At 44.9% G+C, this 20,343-nt stretch overlaps 1 protein-coding gene across 1 annotated transcript in view; it reads left to right on the plus strand.

Annotated features, from left to right (window-relative positions):
* Positions 1–20,343, plus strand: part of SYN2 (synapsin II) — a 166,704-nt gene that overhangs the window by 116,744 nt on the left and 29,617 nt on the right. Inside the window, exons 6-8 of the mRNA XM_053989344.1 lie at positions 9,228–9,290; positions 11,803–11,945; positions 17,423–17,497. Coding sequence (XP_053845319.1) covers positions 9,228–9,290; positions 11,803–11,945; positions 17,423–17,497 — 281 coding nt within the window. The remainder of the gene's footprint in view (positions 1–9,227; positions 9,291–11,802; positions 11,946–17,422; positions 17,498–20,343) is intronic.

Here is a 20,343-nt window from a genome sequence, read left to right on the forward strand (position 1 = left end):
TAAATGCAGAGTTCAGAAATCCTTTTCACCTTCAGAGCTTTGGTCGCTGTGGCAATCTGGATGTGTGTAACCTGTGGGTCCCCTGTTTTTATAAAGAAAAATGTTCCATGAGGAAGCAACCCGAGGTTTGATTAGAGAGTAATAAAGAACATCTCTGGATTGGCATGCAGGACAGGGCTGCTTAAACAATTCTGTGTTTTGTCACAGCCCAAATCAAGCCTAGGAACTGAAAATTCATTAACATGACCTGAACCATTCCAATCCAGGCTCATGAAAATGTATTTTGTTGATGCTGAGGTTTAGGTGTGCCCAAAGCAGCTTGTTACCTTTAGAGAGAAGTGTACATGTTTTACAACAGCAGATTTATTTCATTTCTGAACAGTTATACAAGTATTAGTGCTCTGATTATTTTTCTTTTTAATTCCCATCCCCCTCAAGACACACTCTGTCTGTTAGAAAAAAACCCACAAATATTCAGAATTATTAGAACTGGGTCTAGTTTTTAGCCTTTAGATCCACACCAAACACCAAGCCAGGGATCCTGTACAAAATGTCCTGATTTCACGCAGCCACACTTGGATTTTTTACTTTTCCAGTCTAAAGTTTTGGCGTCAAATCATAAGGTTGGATCCCAGCCCAGGACTAACACCTGAAAATAATTTAGACCTGTTAACATCTCTGTTCTTACCTAGAAGAAATGGACTTCTTTCATGTGAGGGAAGGGATGAGAAGGGCTGGAAGCTTGCATGGGGAGTTCCAGCTGCAGGGGGGCAGGAAAACCCTGGGCAGGTGTGCCAGGGCCTGGGGTCAGCACCTCTGGGACTGCCAATTCCCAACCCTCGGACTGGGAAGTGATGAAGGAATTAATTGGAGCCATTGATTGGTTTCCATCACAGGGCTGTCGTTATAGATGATCTAAATAGACCGATTTGATCAAATTCAGTATCAAATTCAATTCACAAAATTCAAATAATAAAGAAATATGTTGGGCAAACACTCTTCTCTACCGGTCCCTAAGGCACATTTTGTCCAGGATTCTCCAGAACAACACGTCCAGCTATGTTCTGAGTGTCCTGAAGACTTTTCTACCTAGTACAATCAAATTAACTATGTAATCAATAGAAGACTATTATGCTCAGAACAAAATTTAAAAATTATTTTACGACAAGTTACAAATTTGTTGTCCACTATCTTCTAGATATAGAAGAGAATGAAATACTTTCAACTGAACGTGCAGAATGCACGTTATTTTTGTTATTTTTTCTAATTATTAGTGCCCACCAACAGCAGTGTGGGCATTAATTACCATCACTGATTGTCTTCTAACAGCCCCCAGAGTCCTGCGCTAAATCCACTGGGCTCCTGCTGTTGGGTGATTGCCCTGGACCCCAGAGTTTGGGATATTTTGCCCTCTGGAGGTGACAGGTGATGGAGGAATGAATGAGCGACATCAGCCTGAGAGCTCGGTGGGGAGGGGCAGCTGTGCCAGGGCAGCTCTGCCCCGTGGGGCTTCCTGCCCTTCCCACCTGCCCATCCCTCCTCTCAGCCTCAGCCTTTGGCTGCAGGAACACCTGAGCTGGGGATGAACCAGGACTGGGGATAACCCAGGACTGGGGATAAACCAGGGCTGGGCATAAACCAGGGCTGGAGATAAACCAGGGCTGGGCATAAACCAGGGCTGGAGATAAACCAGGGCTGGGCATAAACCAGGACTGGGGATAAACCAGGGCTGGGGATAAACCAGGACTGGGGATAAACCAGGGCTGGGCATAAACCAGGACTGGGGATAAACCAGGGCTGGGCATAAACCAGGACTGGGGATAAACCAGGGCTGGGGATAACCCAGGACTGCAGATAAACCAGGGCTGGGGATAAACCACGGCTGGGGATAACCCAGGACTGCAGATAAACCAGGGCTGGGGATAAACCACGGCTGGGGATAACCCAGGACTGCAGATAAACCAGGGCTGGGGGTAAACCAGGGCTAGGGATAAACCAGGACTGGGGATAAACCAGGGCTGGGCATAAACCAGGGCTGGGCATAAACCAGGATTTCAGGATAGCACAGGGCTGAAGATAACCCAGGGCTGAGGAAAACTCAAAGCTGAAGAAAACCCAAGGCTGAGGAGCACCCAGGGCTGGGGATAATCCAGGGCTGAGAAAACCCCAAGCTAAGGAAAACCCAGGGCTGAGGAACACCAGGATTTCAGGAAAGCTCAGGATTCTAGGATAAGCCAGGATTTTGGGAGTATCCAGGATTCCAACATAACCCAGGGCTGCAGGATAACCCAGGGCTGCAGGATAACCCAGGCTGCAGGACAGCCCAGGGCTGCAGGATAACCCAGGGCTGCAGGATATCCCAGGGCTGCAGGACAGCCCAGGGCTGCAGGACAACCCAGGCTGCAGGACAGCCCAGGGCTGCAGGACAACCCAGGCTGCAGGATAACCCAGGGCTGCAGGATAACCCAGGGCTGCAGGATAACCCAGGCTGCAGGATAACCCAGGGCTGCAGGATAACCCAGGCTGCAGGATAACCCAGGCTGCAGGATAACCCAGGGCTGCAGGATATCCCAGGGCTGCAGGATAACCCAGGGCTGCAGGATAACCCAGGGCTGCAGGATAACCCAGGCTGCAGGATAACCCAGGGCTGCAGGATAACCCAGGCTGCAGGACAGCCCCGGGCTGCAGGATAACCCAGGGCTGCAGGATAACCCAGGGCTGCAGGACAGCCCCGGGCTGCAGGATAACCCAGGGCTGCAGGATAACCCAGGCTGCAGGACAGCCCAGGGCTGCAGGATGACCCAGGCTGCAGGATATCCCAGGGCTGCAGGATAACCCAGGGCTGCAGGATAACCCAGGGCTGCAGGACAGCCCCGGGCTGCAGGATAACCCAGGGCTGCAGGATAACCCAGGGCTGCAGGACAGCCCCGGGCTGCAGGATAACCCAGGGCTGCAGGACAGCCCAGGGCTGCAGGATAACCCAGGGCTGCAGGACAGCCCCGGGCTGCAGGATAACCCAGGGCTGCAGGATATCCCAGGGCTGCAGGACAGCCCCGGGCTGCAGGACAGCCCAGGGCTGCAGGACAGCCCAGGGCTGCAGGATAACCCAGGGCTGCAGGATATCCCAGGGCTGCAGGACAGCCCCGGGCTGCAGGACAGCCCCTGTGCCTGGCTGTGCTGGCATTTCCTCCTGCCTGTCTGCCCTGCCCAGCCCGGTTTGCGGGGAGGCAGCGCTGCGCAGTCTGTCCGTCCCTGCTCTCCAGCACTGCTCTGCTGGGAGGGAGCTCACCCTCAGCCTGGGAGCTGTGTCAGGGAGCCCTGAACTCTGCTGCACAGGGATTGTCCAGACAGCTTTTTGAAGGGTTTTCCATTGTCATGGGACATGCCATTGTCCCTTCCAGCTGTCAGGCAGTTTGAGTCTACTCAGAGTCTTCTGCTTGGGCTGCCTGCTCCGTGCTTAGGTTCTGCCAGTGCACAGAGTACAATTTTTTATCCCTATCAATCTGCTTTTCTCTTCTTTGTGGCAAATGAATCTTACTTGAGAATGGTAGCTGGCAGGAGTTTCCACACCCATTGTGATAATTCACTTGTGGGGAATTTTGGAAGGAGTTTGAGACAGGCCTTCTGAATTGTTTTTGATGATGTGGTTTATTTTTCTTATCTTCTACATAGGTAGGAAGGGTGAATTTGGTTCACATCGTTACAGCATGGTTTAGAAGGTCACAAGACCCTTAGTTACAAGACTTTTTAAGGAGTTATTGACTAATAAAATACTTCTAACAGGGATATTTAGGTTTTTGACTGAATCTTTAACTATTTCGTTTTACTGACTCATGCTACAGTGTAAGTTGTTTTAGCTAATCATGTTATGACACACAAACATACAGTACTGCATTCTAAACTCCTTGTTTACTTCTGTAACTACTTTTATTTCTTCTATATTTTAAACTCTAAAACTCTAAACTTTCTTTTACTTAGCTTAACGTGTCTCTGCTTTAAACTATAAATCCACATTCTCGCTTCTAGCACTTAAGTTTGGAAGCCTTTTCCAAGGTCTCACATCAAGTCTTGTGTTTAATTCTAAGCTTTGGCTTACAGGCCCAAAGTTTGGAGGGTTCTTTGCATTTTGGATTCCAACAACCCATAATTTATCTGTTGCCTACCCGATGCTTTGACTCGGTTCTTTCCTGGTTCTCATTTGGCACTGCAATTACCTCTAAAATCTACTTTCATTACACCTGATCAAGTCACACTACACATCCTGTACCTCACCTGTACAAGCATGTTGAAAATTCAGACTAGCATTTCACAAAATAGGCGAGCTTTTATGGATTTTCAATTCCAGTGCCTCTGTATGAGCTACAGCCTGCTTCCAAGAGGAGGATATTTAGAGCTGTCACCTCTGAAACCCTACAGTAAGAAGTCCTTACAGTTTGTAGGCACAGCAATTTGGGTAATTGTTTTATAAGGTGGCAAAGTGTTACTTGACTTTCGAGGCAGCAGTTTTCCAAACAGCTGGTGGAAGGATGAATTAAACACTGACACGCCAGAATCAAAACAGGATTGGATTCTGCAGAGTTTTTGTCTTCAGAGTTTCTTCCAGAGCTCTGTGGGAGCTGCTCCCATTGATTCACTGCAATTAATTACACTTTGTGTTTTCCTTCCGAATGACAATTTCTGTTTTCATGCTGTGCAGGTTTGAAATCAGCAGACTTTCTGCCATCACATCACTCTGAGTTCATTGAGATCACTGGGATTTTTTAACAGACACACCAGTTGTGGGGACAAAGGCGGTTTTGGGGGATATCCTGGTGGTCTGGTGGAGTGACTCCATAACCCAGGGTCCTCTCCAGCCTTGGCTGATTTCAGGGGGCACGTGGAGCTGCTTTGTGCAGCCCCAGCCTCTCCAGGTGGTGGTGGCAGTGTCAAAGGGAGCTCAGAACTTCCAGTTCTGCGCCAGTTCCCACCGATGTCCCTGGGAACTCAGGGGACCCTGGGACCTGTGTTGCACTCAGTTCACAAACCACTTCAACCTTCAATTTTGGGTCGAGGACTCACAGATAAGGCACATTTTCCTCTCCCACTAATAAATTTAAGCTCTACTCTTTTTATCTCCTTGAACTTTTAGTTTCCTTACCGCCCTAACTAAAACGACAACAAAAATCACCTCAGCCTCCCCCTTGGCTTGGGGGTATTAAACCTTACTCCTTGCAGAGAGAGTTTTACACCTACTTTTAGCTGCCCGGGGGAAAATGTGGCTCCACATCCCCAAAATTGTGCCTGTGTTTGTTGAGGCCAGCAGCTGGTGGGGTGTGGGGTTTTGTGCTGAGAGGCCAGGGCTGGGCTGGCCCTGCTGGTGACAAAGCTCCTGCCTGGCTGAGCCCCCACTTGATCTGGAAATCGTGTTTTCTGCAAACCAAACAGACCAGAGAAAGTACATCTGCTGCTTGTTTATTGATTTAGGGCTCTTCCTGCCTGTTTCTGGGAAAGAAAAAAAAAGTGAATAAAAGGCCACCTTCATTATTTCACTTTTAATTTCCTTTCTCCAAAGTAAGCAGAGCAAAATTAGATTTAGGCTGATGCATATTCCACAAATAAATTACATGGAACTAGAGTGGTTAAATGAACTTTGCTTGGGGATTATTGGAAAGATAAATATTTAAACACTGAACTTGAGGTAAGTCATGTTTATGCAACATCTGGGGTTTTTTTGTCACTGCTTCTCCGCCCCCTCTTTTTTTTTTTTTTTTTCCTATTGTGGCTTTTCTAGTCAGCTCAACCCTGAGGACATGAAAGCAGGGTGAATACCACCTTCAGAAAACTCTGTTGTCTGTATTGCTGCCAGCAGAGGGGTTTTTTGACTTTTTTTTTTTTTTTTTGCAGATAATCTTTGCCTGGTTCTATTTTTATAGAAGTCTTTGATTATATTTCACACTATGTCACAGTTAAAAGAATTCAAAGTAAATTTAGAAGAATTCAAATTATATCTCTTGGGAAAAAACCCAGCTTGTATTGTAATTGTTCAAAAATATTTAAATTGCAGTAGAACTTGTAAACCATTGAGCACCATAGTGTGTGAAGCTGAAATGTGAAGGTTTTATTTTAAATTAATAGACTTAGAATTGCAGGATGACACTCTATTAACCTGACTTAGAAGCTCCAGAAAATTTCTGCAGTAGAGGAGGGTAGGGATCTCCACTCCATATGGAAAAATGCAAACAACAATCCAGCTGGGGACTGTGCTGGTTAATTCTGTAGCCACCTCCTGGGCCACTGAATTACCTGCACCACAGATTAGCCAGGGTGATATTGGAGGTATTGTGGAATTTCATCAAACTGGAACATTCCTTTCTACAGTAAAAACAAGCTAAGCACAGTTCTGAAATCTTTAAGTGGCCAGATACTGAAGATTGATACAATAAAATGTTTGCCTTTTAAGCTCATAGTACCAAAAAATCCTAAATTTTAAAAGCTGATGTAGATGAAACACTAAGAAACCATAATTAATAATAATTATCCTTGCTGTTGTGACATCAATAAGGGAATAATGAAATGAACTGGCTTTTTAGATTTTCATGCTCATCTGGAAGTGACATTTATCCCCCCTGGATAAAATTTGAATTTTCCCTGTTGTTATTTTGATGAATGGCATTGGATTGGCCAATGTCAGTGCGTTCCTCAGCTGTTTGCATTTGTGTTCCCACAACGAGCCAGGAGTTTTTCCAGTTGCTACCAATATTTATTACCAATCCAATCATATTCCTATATGACTATACATTTTGAAAATTTTATTCCACATTTGCCAAATATTCTGGTTCCTGTCTAATTAATAGCAGTAGTTTATTGCATTGCTATTTAAGTTAGAACTCCTGGTAATCCTATTTTTTATTCTGCTGTGTTTTGTGGATATTATATGTGGGGAAGGGCTCATGCAGTGCAGACCCTTCCATCCCTCACATTTATGAACTTGGCAGATTTTGCAATTTTCTGGTTCCTCTTTGGGTTTTTTCCCCTCAGTTCTTAATTGGCAGAATGAAATTTCTGAATTTTTAGCATGTAGAATTTTTAGAATGTTTAGAATTTGTAGAATTTTTGCTTTCCTTATTCTAAGAAAGCTTCCAAAAAATCCACAATATTTTTGCAAAATGGCCTTTTCCCCTCAGTGATACTTTCCAAAGGAAACAGCTTTTATAGCAGTAATTATAATATAAATGACAAATATCAGTAATTATAATGTAAATTCAAGGGAAATCCATGTAAATTTTCACTGTCACTAGCACACTTGTATCATGTATAATGTTCACCAAATGCAGGAATAGTCTGAGGAGCGCCTGTTCTGCCAAAACGACCAGAAAAGGGCAGATGGGGAAATGGGATGGGAGGATTCAGGTCAGGTTTTCTTTGATTTCCATGGGACATTTCAGGTTTCATTGGCAGAACAACCCCCTGGCCATGGGTTGGTGGCAGAGAGGTGCTGCACCATGGCAGAGGGAAAACTGGGATAATTAAAATCAGAGCAGCAATAAAGGAAAAGCTGCTCAAACCCCAAAATAACAACTGCTGAATTTCATTAACCTGTCCTAGGGACAGCTACAAACAAGAGAAGTGCTGGGATCATTGAATTTTCCCTGCCTGGTTTTTTCCTCTCTGAAGTTTGAGCTGCAGCATCCAGAGGCTCTTCCCTCAGTCTGTGCTGGGATGTGGTGGAGCACGTGGAATCTCAGGATCAGGGTCCAGAGAAAATGATGTTACTGCATTTTTCTGAGGGAGAAAGCACTTTTTTCTTCCTTTTTCTTTCTGGTTTTTTTTATTTTTCTTTCTTTCTTTTTTTTTTTTTTTCTTTTAATGTGAGTTGTGTTGGTTGCTGTGGCCCACAGAGGATTCCACAGCTTTGGGATCACAGGAAGATCCGTGGCCCTGTTAATTACAGGAGTGCCATGTGCACTGCTGTGCTCAGAGGTCTGCAGCGTTTCCATTGCAAACCCCGCTGCCGTGGTTTGCAGCTCAGACACAGAAATGTGCTGCTGCCCTGATGAATCTCCAGTCTGGCAGTGATTTGTTCCCCTCCTATTCCCAAGAACTGAAAAAAAGAGCCTGGTTTGAAACCTGAAAGTGATGCGCCAGTGACTGGATGTTGACTAAGCAGGAACTTTGGTTGCTGCAGTTAACAAGAACTTCATTCCTAAATTCCTGTAGGAGTGACCTTTCCTGTGTAATGCAAGTGCTTCTGGTTATTCTGAAAGCAATCAGTGTCTGATAAAACCTCTAACAATTCTTAGTTTGTGTTCCAGAGCATCAGCTTTGCCTCTGGCTGTATTTATTGTGCTGGAATGTGGCACTAAAGGAAGGGTTTGGAGCCTGTAACACTGTCCTGCTGCTGCCCAGTTTAATTACATGTTGAATGTGTTCAGCTTTTTTATTTCTAGTTATAAACCTCTCTGTGAAATGAGGTTTGTGCTTGAGTGATAGAGGTTCAATAGATGCAAATTGCAAGTGGGAAAAAAAGCAGTGCCAACCATGGCCATGACTGGGAGATCTCAAACTTTTTCAAGTGAATGATGGAAGTGAAAGTGGTCACTTTTTGAGAGACAGAAGCGTTCCCATTTCATTGGATAAAGTGTTTTCATAGGCTTCTCTAGATTTGATTTCCTACTCAGTGGCTGGATTATTCCAAACTATTCCCTGCATTCTGGGCAGAAGCTGGAGCCTTCCCTAGAAAACTCGGATGTTCTATATCACAAACTAGGACCTGCCTTTAAAGCAAGTTCTTGTGAATCAGACGTCACTGCTTTCATAAGTGGCCAGAAAATGTATTTATAGCCCTGCTGAATTGTGGAAATGAAGGGGAAAGGTGGTTAATTTGGCATCATTAATGATTACAGCCATGGAGGGTGTTAGTTTGTGGGTCAGAAAACACAGAAGCTAAACTTAAAATAGGAAACAGCAGGAATTCAGTTTAAAAAGTGAAGTTAAAAGACATACAAAAAATGTTAAGGTTAAGAAAAGTGGAGAACACCAACTGGTTGTATTGGGAATAACACTGTGCTCAGAAAATACACCCAGCAAGTCACCAGAACTCAGAGGATGAACAGTTTGAGGCTCCACATGGCCAGAACAGCTTTGGCCACATTATGATCATGCTTCAATAATTTCCCTAGATGATGCTGTTTAATCACTGAGCTCGTGGTCACTCTCTTCTCTAATGTTCCTGTTTTGTTTCCCCCCAGCTCACAATGCCAACCTTTCCTGTTGTTGTGAAGATTGGACATGCTCACTCAGGCATGGGAAAGGTGCAGACGCTACTTGTTGCATGTTGGGAGCCTGGGGTTTGTCCCTTACCTGTGCATGCTCGTCCCTTCCCTGAGATTTTACCTTTGATCTACCCAGCCTCTGTCTCGGATCGCCCCTTGCAAATCTCTGCCTGTCCGTGCTAAGAAAGCATCTCTCTTTAGGAAAATTAAACGTGCCCAAAGTATTTTTACAACGAGGCCTTTGCAGTTTGAGAGTTGCCCTGTGTGGGATGTGCTTTGAACTGTGCTGAGATGCTTTCTGGGAGCAAAACCTTGTTTATTAATGTATTGTCTGCACTGAAACTCCTCAAGAGTCAAGGTCTGTTGCACAATCCAACTTTTTGGAGCTGGGAGTGTGGGAAGGTTCTGCCTCGGTTCTCTGTTGGTTTCAGCTTGATACTGAATGTTGATTTCCTATCTTGATGTGTTGTCTGTGATTGTTTCATACCTCTGTATAACTGCTGCTTTCTTTCTCCAAAGTAATTGCATTTCAGTGGTGAGTACAGATGTTTTGGTGTCACTTATCTCACAGTGCAGGGCCAATGGGAGAGCATTTAAATCCCATTTTCACTGCTGTCAGTGACAACTTCTAGTCCTCGCAGGGTAACTTCACTCACTGAAAACACTTCAGTGCTAGAAGTGGTTAGCTTTTAAAACAATTAATCAGAGAGTAGTTACATTTATCATCCTGAATCTGCAAAGCCCCATGAACATAATATTTGCCACTCCTTTGAGATAGAAAACTGATTTAATTACAGCTTGTACTGTATGTTATTTTTTGCCTATGAGTGTTTTGCTTTGTTTCATATTCAGTAAATCGTTGGAAGTCCAGCAGCCAATTTAATTGAGGGCAGACCGAACCACTAATTAAACTGCACTTTCTGTGGATTGCATATGTGAAGTGTTAGAATGTTTATGCTGTACTTTGGATATTCACCTCTCATTTAGAGAAAAGGGAAAATAATGCACAGAAATGTTAATGTTCCTCATATCAAATGTCTAGAAATTTTTTTGGTTTTAGCTTTTAAATATTTAAACCCCTCCAAGATTAAATGCAATCAGAGAGCAAAGGAAGGTTCCCCTGGAAGCCCAGCCCTCCCTGAGGGCACTGCTGGCAGCAGCATTTCCAGAGGTCCCAGTTAGACCCACAGGCCAGTCAGCCTTCAGAAAATCAAGTTGAAACCAGATCTTGTGTCTGGTTTGTGGCTCTCAAATGTCAAATAACACTGTATCTTTCTCCATCTGAGAGCTAGGGGTGAATACTTAGGCTTCAGGCTTTTATCTCCACCAAATTCCATTTATTGTGCCACCTCCCAGCCGTGGCCCTCAGGTTTTCCAGTCCCAGGGGAAGGAGAAGCAACCAGGATGCTGGGCTTGCAAAGGGCTGCAAACTCCTCGTGTTGGACACCCTGGGAGATCCTGGCCCTGCCTGCTCCCCAGCACTCTGAAATGCCCTTTGGGTCAGAGCCCCACTTTCCTGTTTCCCACCTGCCCAAGGCTTCTCTCCCCAGCCCCTTTCACTCCTGCTTGCCCAGCGCTGAGTTCCCCACAGGGATTGCCCTCCCTGTCCAGACGTGATGTCTCTGTCCTCCCTCTGCCCCCCTAAATCTCCTTCTCCTCTCCCCTAGATCAGCATTCCCCACTTGTCCATCCCCCTCTTCCTTCAAGGTGCAAAAGCTGATGGCTTTAGTGTCACTCAGCACCTCAGCAGAGCGTTCCACACCTGGGAAATCCCACCCCTGGAAAGCCCAGCTCCTTCAGAGCAGAGGGGAAAATGAGAATAATGGGAAATGAGAAAAATGGGAAATGAGAATAATGGGAAAATGAGAATAATGGGAAATGAGAAAAATGGGAAATGAGAATAATGGGAAAATGAGAATAAAATCTGCTGCCGGAGCCAGCCCTCTGTGCTCCCTGTGCTCCTGCCCTCCCCAGGATATCGGGACCCTTCAGCTCCTCCCTCATGGGAAAAGCTGATGGTATGATGTGAAAATTCCTGGTGGGCTCCACATATATCCAGTTACCAGAGCAATTTACAGAACCAACAAGAATCTACATTGGAATTGCATGTCACACCTAAGAAAAAAAAAAAAAGTGAGGCCTGCAGATCTATAATTGAGTAACCAAAAAAAAAACCCCAAAAACAAAGAAACCCAAAACCCAACAACAACAGCAAAACAAAACCAAAAACAAAACCAAAAAACAATCAAAAATCAAAAAACAATCAACAAACAAAAACAAACAAAAAAACCAAACAACCCCAAAATAAAATTCCAGTGCCTGCAAACTGCTTTCTCCAAATGAGCAGGTAATATTTTGCCTAGAAAAATAGCTATTTTAAAGCAGGAATGTTATAGAACCTAGAAATCAGATTAAATATCAGATTTTTTTTTTAATGTTGTCAAAACCATGCTTCTCACGAATGCCGTTTGCGACCAAATTCCACATTTTATTCCTAATTACTCTTTTCTTCTCTTGTCTGTGCTGTGTTCTTGTGGCTTGATGGCTCCAGATCAAGGTAGACAACCACTACGATTTTCAGGACATAGCCAGCGTGGTAGCACTCACTCAGACCTACGCCACCACTGAGCCCTTCATAGACTCCAAATATGACATCAGGATCCAAAAAATAGGCACTAACTACAAGGCATACATGTGAGCCAAATCCTTATGTTCTTTCCTGCTTTGGTTTCAAAATTGATAAGCACCAGTGAGATTAAAGGGTGTTGGATGAGTCTCTGAGATGGTGCCTCCCTTGTCACACTCTCTGAAAAGAGCATTTTAAACTTTCTGGATTTATCAAAATTCTTTTTATCGGTTGATTGTGGCTGGGAGGAGGAGGATGAGACACCAGGTGAGCCTGCCAGAGGGGTTTTGCTGCTAACTTGTGTTCATTATTTTCATTTAAAGAAAGGAGCAGTTGGAAGAGGCTTTGGTTTCACAGAGGACTTGTTAATTCAGATTTCTTCATACCTTTTCATCAATTTAAGGACAATTTTTCTTCAAATTTTTCTTTTCCCCTCTGATGATAAGTTGGATGGCATTCAGTCACACAACCCTGAACTGTCACACTTTAATGGAACAAAGTCCTCTCCTTTCAACATAAGCCATCAAAGAAACAATCCAGTTGTGCAGTGACCTTCACAGAGCTCATGGAAACCTCTGCTCATGGTAGAGCCCAGGGGTTTGTTTAAACATGGCTAAAGGAGAGGCTTGGGGGCTGTTTCAGCTTCCCAGAGGACATTAAACTGGAGCAGCACTCTGAGTTCTGTTGCAGCAGCTGAGCTCTGGTACCTGTGTTTATGCAGATTTTTACTCTCTTTCAATTATCAGGCAGCATAATCTGACAAGCACTCGTTTCATTTCTCGTTCTGTGACAAGTTGGATCATCTCATGCCTTTGTTCCCTCACACTTACCATCCTGAGGCAGGGAAAATGTACCAGAACGTGGATAAAAATACACAGTTACATATCCACACCCACATCCAAACACTGGGATATTTCTCAAGGAACTCCTGAACGTTGGAGGGATCAGTGAATCCTGGTAAATCATTTGTAAGGTACAGTCGGGTTCTTTATCAGTAAAGAATTGCAAACAAACCACAAATACTGAGAAAAGCTGAAGCTGGGGTTGGGTTCAAGCAAATCCATAAAATGTTTTAGAATTGAAAAGACAGAGTTGATGTTAAGAATCAAATAATTTAGATCAGCCATGAGGAAATAGAAGCTTTGGTCCAGGGTGGGAGAAGGGGAAGAATTTCTCTCCTTAGGCTGATATTGGAAGGCCACACACTGTGGAGTTCTCACCCAGACATTGCTGGCACAGGATCTGCTGCTGTGTCCTGACCTGCCACTGAAGGGGCACTTGGGAAAGAACATCCAAGGTCTGGCTTCCCAAAAGAGCTTGGAAATCTCTGCTCCCTCCCACGTGAGGGGCTCAGGAAAGCACAGATCTGGTGGAAGCACAGTTCCCGTGGGTCAGATCCACCCTCAGTGTGGACACCCAGTCCTTCTGAACCCCGAATCTGCTGAGCATTGCAAAATCAGCGTGTTGGAAATTTCATTGTACAGTGACCATGGCAGGACACTCAAAAAGCTCACAAGGATGCAGAGGTTTCTGGAATATTCTGTTATGCAGTGTTTTTGGTGATACAGGACTGTGATTTAAGCTCCCTGTGGAACTCAGGTGTGCTCCCCACCCCTCCCTACAGGCTCAAGAACCTCAAGCAGATGCTACAGCTTTTATCCCCCACCTTTGCCAGGAGGGTTCATTCCAATTCTGCTTGTTTGTCTCACACTGCTGCTCCAGACCTGGCTTTCCCTGGCTTTCCCTCCTCTCTGAGGACACCCATCCTACTTTTCTGGCAGCACCACCAGTGTCCCCTCTCTCCTCCTGTCTGCTGTGCCTTGCTGCAGTCCTGCTGTTGTCCAGACTGCTCCAACCTTCCTGTCCCTCAGTCCTCACCCCTCATGCCAGAGCTATTCCCAATGGCCAGGGTGTCCCTCAGCCCTTGGATTCTGCTCAGTGCCATTCCCCAGCCTGGCCCTGCTCCCAGCCCAGCCCTCTTCTCCCCACAGACCTTTCCCTGCCACTCTGCAGGGCTGGAGGGGCCTTTTCTCTCTTGTTCCCTCTTGCCTCTCTTTTCCTCTCTTTTCTCTCCTGGCATTGCTTTGACAGGCAGATTCCTTGTGTTGTGCTGCCCACCTTTCCCCTTCCCAAATAAACAGAGCTGATTTTTCCCACTTTTACAGCTCCCAAGGGCAGAGTTTAGGGATAAGGCCCAGCTCTTGATGGCTCCAATGTGTGGCCAGGTACCAGATGCAATATTGGGTTTATCCCCTGTGACAGAAATTGGACCACAGCATTTTTGTAGAAGACAGTCCCACTTTTTTTTTTTTTTTTTTTTTTTTTTTTTTTTTTTTTTTTTTCCCTTTGACTTGAAATTTCAATGCTGTTCAGCATCAGGAATAATTTTGGAAGAGTCAGCCATGGTAAATTTATCATACTGAAACATAAATGTTTCTTCTCTGCAGAAGAAGCAGTTGGCCTAAGGGACAGCAAAAATAAGTTAAAATGACAGCCTGTTCCTCCTACCTTTTTATTTATTTTTAAGTTTCTACTCAGAAACTCTGGGTTCATCCAAATGCTAAAAGCCTAGCGATCATTTTTTTCTCCAGACTCTTTCATACACTTGAATCACACACCAAAATGAAATACGGATTCGTTAGTACAAAGCAGCGTGGAAAGGAGAAGATTTACCAAACGTCTGAAGAATTTTTCATGTGCACATGCATATACATGATGTCAGTAGAATATTGCTCTACAGCTGGTTCTCATTTTGCTCGGTGACACAGGAACAGAGCACTTAGAGAGCCACCACAAAAAATACCAGCTGAACATTTGTTTTTGTAGTTTAAAGAGAGTTATTAAGAGCCTCAGTTTTATAATTCTGTGGGAAATTGTGGTTTAAGTGGATCCATGAGTCACCAAACACTGGTGCTTATCGTCTGTCAGTAGAGATTATGGCCAAAAAAGCAGGATTGGATCCCTGTAAATACCACAGCCCCTCTGGAGGCTGTGTGACACACACTTAACTGCCCTGGGCACCCGGGCAGCATTCAGCTGACTTCAAGGAAATCCAGTTTAAAAGGGTCACACACCATGTAGAAAAACAGAAATACAAAAGCTCTGTATCTAAATCTCCCCTCCAAAAGCAGGACTGTGAGTCCAGGGCTTAAAGTTCTTTGATCAAAAGGTCAATAAACCAATAGTAAAGCACATCAAGCCAAGGAATAGTGCTGGAGGATCAAACCACAGAGCAGGCTGCCTACCCAAGAATAGTAGGCAGACATTTCTACATATTTTTCTGATGACAAGTCCCTGTCCCAGCAATTTGGATTGGATACTGCAAATGCTACTAAATAAAGCAGGAAGGTGTTGGAAAAGGGGAAGCTCAAGTTACTATGAATTGTTTAGCAATTCTAGAACAGTTCTTCCTTCTTGCAAAGACCAAATCGAGTGCAAACACGTTAAGCCTAAGTGTAAAGCACTTAAAGGTGTAGGAGTTGTTTTATTTATTGCTCAGTGTTTGGTTAAAGAGGAGGAAATAATGATGTGAAATATTCTTGGCAATTATCAGAAGTGAGGAAGGGTGGGAAACCTACATGTTTCATATATATAACTACAGAAATCATCTCTAGGGCTTAGGGTGTCTGGGTGGGTAGTTTTGGATCAGTTCACCATGATCTCTCGTTCTGGAGTTTATCTGTGTCAAACCCACAATCTCCTGAGATCCCACCAGTTAATTCTGTGTCCGCAGCATTCCCCAGCCCTCCTCTGACCCCTGCAGCATCCTCACAGCCAGCCAAGCATCCATTTGGAGACTTCTGCAGGAGCTTTTCCCAGTGTGGAGGGAAAATAGGGCTTAAATCTGGCCATCTTTGCCTCTCTAGTCAGTGGTGCTGGGATTCCATCAGTGCAGCTGAGCATCTTGAGTTAAATACTGGCTAAAAGCCTTTCCCCTGATTTGGTCACATCTTCCTTCCTAAAAGACACCTAGAAGAGTGCATTCTGATGAATTCCCGTGAGAAGTCTGCAAGGGGATTGAACTGTGATTTGTGGGATGTTCTCTCTGATGCCAAATGTCTGTATGGAGTAGTAATGAGCCTAAAATTATTCATTTTTAAGCAGGCATATGTATATAAATACCACCTTAAAAAATTGAGCAGAAATCACAGCACAACCTCTTTTCTGGGCAAGGTTTCCTTAGACACAGCACTCAACAACTCAACTCCTCTCCTCTCCTCTCCTCTCCTCTCCTCTCCTCTCCTCTCCTCTCCTCTCCTCTCCTCTCCTCTCCTCTCCTCTCCTCTCCTCTCCTCTCCTCTCCTCCCCTCCCCTTCCCTCCCTTCCCTTCCCTTCCCTTCCCTTCCCTTCCCTTCCCTTCCCTTCCCTTCCCTTCCCTTCCCTTCCCTTCCCTTCCCTTCCCTTCCCTTCCCTTCCCTTCCCTTCCCTTCCCTTCCCTTCCCTTCCCTTCCCTTCCCTTCCCTTCCCTTCCCTTCCCTTCCCTTCCCTTCCCTTCCCTTCCCTTCCCTTCCCTTCCCTTCCCTTCCCTTCCCTTCCCTTCCCTTCCCTTCCCTTCCCTTCCCTTCCCTTCCCTTCCCTTCCCTTCCCTTCCCTTCCCTTCCCTTCCCTTCCCTCTTTTCTCCCCACAACACAGGACATGCCATCACAGAAGAACTTTACTCTTTAAATTTTATGAGGGTCCCAGAGAAAAGTCAACATTCCCCCACAATTGCTACTGACCCTCATAATTAACTTAATGGAAGATGGAGAGAAAGCTCTGGCTGCTGCCTGATGCACTTTTAATGCATTGCAGATGTTCCCTTGATTTTACTAACTGGAAACACTTCATAACTTGTATCCATAGCCTGTTCCCAGCACAGCATTTAGCTTTCACAAAGCAGCAATCTTCTCAGCCCTGGGAGTAGTCCTAAGGTCTGCAGAGGGAAAAAAAAACCCCCCCAAAAAAAAAAAAAAACACCTTTACATGTTTTTTTGGTTTTTTTTTCTTTCTTAGAGGTTAAATAGAAGAAGGTGAATTGACATAGAGTGTTTAGGTTATATCAGTAAATAGTAAAGAGTGAACACTGGAGGAAAAACCAAAATCCAGCTCCAAAACACATCTGAAATCACTTCAGAGGTGTTGCAAACATAAATATGTTGCTTTTTGAGTGTTGGGACACAGTGGGGTGGGTTTGAAAGAGGAAGCTGAAGCTTCTTGACATTTACCTTTGCAGTACCAGTGCGTTACAGATAATTCAGTGCCTTTGTAGCTGGCACCAGCTCATTTCTAACACTGCCCCTTCATCAAAGCAGGCTGGGTTTTTAGAAAAAAACTCAAACAAATAAATGGGGAGCAGAAATTTCCCAGCCATTCTTTGTGCCTCCAGTACAAAGTGTATTCCTGACAATGCTCTTACAACCCCTCACGGGTCAGATGTTCTGTTTACAAGCTGCCAGCTGGGGAAAAGGTGTCAATACTGCTGCTGCACTCATGGGAAAAGCAGAGGCATTTGATAATGGGAATGTGAAACCACTGGCTGCCTTTGTAATGTTTTCCCCCTTTCAGGAGAACTTCCATATCTGGGAACTGGAAGACAAACACGGGCTCTGCCATGCTGGAACAAATTGCTATGTCAGATAAGTAAGTGGAGTCTCGTGTAAAAGGTAATTAAAAAATGAACAGTTTTATTTGAAGTGGATTTTTAAAGAATCCCATTGTTGGTACACGATTCACAGTAAGTGCATGCGTTGTGTTCATTTGGGGAAGAAGGAATCTCTCAGTTAGGGCAAAGAGCAGAGCCAGGAGTTCCACGTGCCTTCAGAGTGACCTACCCACCCTCACAGCCTTGGGTGTTACGTGAGCCCTTGGGTTCCAACATCCACCTCTGCTCCTGGAAAATGTCTGGAATTCCCTTCAGAAAACTGAATTTCACTGATTAACCTGTCAGTCATCTCTCCCGTTCATCTGCCCTCTCTTACCCACCAGTCTCACACTTCTTTTAAACTTTCCTCCTTCTACATCTTACCATCCTGCTACATAACCAAGCAATCCAGTCTGCACTTTGCCTATTTAAATCCCATTTCTCCTTTTTACTTTCAATCCCAAATTCCTTACTTTTCTTATAAATTTCCACTGAAGTGCACTGTGAGGCTTTTTCCCCTGTTGCTGGGATACACTGAAGCTTTATTTCCCCTGTGCCATCATTCCAGCTCTGTACTTTGTTTTGCTGTGCTTTTCCTTTTCTTTCCCATTCTTATCCTGGATAATTCCTCCAGTCCAGTTGAAAACATTCACGCAGCACCACTTTGAAGCTCAGAACTCTTTTCTCAATCCCCCTCATTTGCTCCACAACACATAAACCTCTTTTCCCTGCAAAACAAAATCTCTGAGGCTTTTGAATGGCTATGGATTTTCTGTTGTTCAGCTTCTCCAAAGGCTGCCACCAGTGGAAGCTGAAATAAAGTCTGTACAATGAAAGTGTAATTTAAAAGGTGTTTTAAAGTTCAACAGTAGCCCTGGTTTGTGGGGTTGTTTGTTTGGGTTTTTTTTTTTTTTAAAGCCTGGAACCTACAACTTGGTGCCTCTTACGAGCTGAGGGAGACACAGGAACAGAACCATTGCCTGCCCTGGAAAGGTGAAAACAAGAAAGACGGGAATTCCAGCTCCCTGCTGTCCAACCCCTGTCTAGACTGTGTCCTCACTGATCTCCCCTCTGGGGATGGACTGCAGCCACATTATTTTCTCTTTCTCATTCCCTCCCACCTCCCTCTAGAAAGTGAGGTTATGTCTTCCCTGGGAGGGAGAGGCAGAGTGAGCTCTGGGCTGTGTAATTACAGCCCGTGGGCTGTGTGGAACACACAAACTCCAGTTGTGCCCCCAGGAAAGCAGTGCCAGAGGATGGGAAATGCTCCCCTTGCCCTGCTCCTGCTGGAAATGCTGGAAATGCTCTCTGAGCTCTGCTCCTGCTCCTGTTTCCCAGTGGAAGTCAGTCAGAGCAGAATAGGGATTTTCCCATGAACACACCGGCCAACAAAACAAATCTTCCTTCGTGCTGGTGAGGCCAAAAGGTGGGAAAGGGGTGTGTGGCACAGCCCTGCTCCTGTGGCAGTGCCCATGGGGTGCTCACAGCAGAGCAGGGCACACAGGGGGAAAAGAGACTTTTCTGAAGGGCTGCAGCAGGTTCACAGCGCAGCAAAACCCATCAGATCTGCTGAATTTTGGTTTCGATGCACCCATGGATGGGGAGGAAGTGCCTTGAAAGCACTGCCTGGTGGGCATTGTTGGCTGAACACAAATCTCAGCGTAGAAATTCAGAGAAGAAAGAAGAGTGTGGCAGGGAGGGACAGCGAGAGGCAGAGGAGCAGCACGTTTCAGGGTCACAATTCCTCATTTAGCCCTGTTCCAGAGCTCCTGCTGCCCAGAGAGCTGTGCCAGCTGTGCCCACCTCACCTGGCACACCTGGTATTGCCCCTGGGAGCAATCCTTTATCCTTTACCCTTTATTGCTGCTGCTCCCACTGGCTCTGGGAAAAGAGCACCCGTGACCTTTTGTCAAACCTACTGTGCAAGCCTTGGGTTTCAAACACTCCAGGCTGTTCCATCCAAAACCTCTCTTTCCAAATGGATTTTTCCAGCTCTGTGTTTGTTGGCAGAAGATGGGCTATTAAATATACTTTCATAAATCTGATTGATGTTGCAGTGTTTTAGAGAAAATGTTCTCAGTTTTGTTTCCATTTCAAGTCCAGATATTTACTGTTCAAGACAAGTTTTGTTGTCCTCGTGACTTTCTAAGATACACAATATTTTACAGCCAAAAAAAAAAAAAAAAAAGTTATTTATAAGCAAGTGCATGCAAAAAGTCCAGTTCCAGTCAGCCAGTGCATCTACAGATGTTGAAATTGTCAGGCATCCAAAAAACCCTCTTATATTGGACAAAAACCATGTTTCTCACAGGAAAAAAAATTATTTTCATTGCTAAGATATTACCATCAGGACCTTTTCAAATCAGTTTCTTTGTATTCTGTTTAAAAGAAAAACTTTTCCATTGGAACAGATTTGATATAAGAAAATACAAAGAATGTGACTTAATAAGTTTACTTGGAAAGGATGCTGTTACTGAAGATATTTGTACATGAATCAGACTCTCAGCCCAGCAAGGAATTTCCTTTGATCCCACAATGAAATCAAATGCTTTGTTTATTACAGCAGGGGCTTTTTTCAGTGGAAAATACTATGAGGTGGCAAATCCATCATCAGGGCTCCAGGGCTGGAGCAGGACAGGGGCTGGAAGAGGAAATAGCTCTGCTTTAGACTCAAGTGTGAGCCAAGGAAAGAGGCAAATTCATGAGAAATGAATGCTTTAGAAATGGGGTTTTTTAGCAAATCATGCCCTTCAGTTGGTGACATCACCCTGCATCATTCCAGGATCATTTCCTCCCTGCCCAGCCCTGCTGGGAGTCACTGAGCATTCCCAGTGCCTTTGCTGTC

Source organism: Vidua macroura, chromosome 13 (genome assembly GCF_024509145.1).
Source record: "Vidua macroura isolate BioBank_ID:100142 chromosome 13, ASM2450914v1, whole genome shotgun sequence".
Lineage (NCBI taxonomy): Eukaryota > Metazoa > Chordata > Aves > Passeriformes > Viduidae > Vidua > Vidua macroura.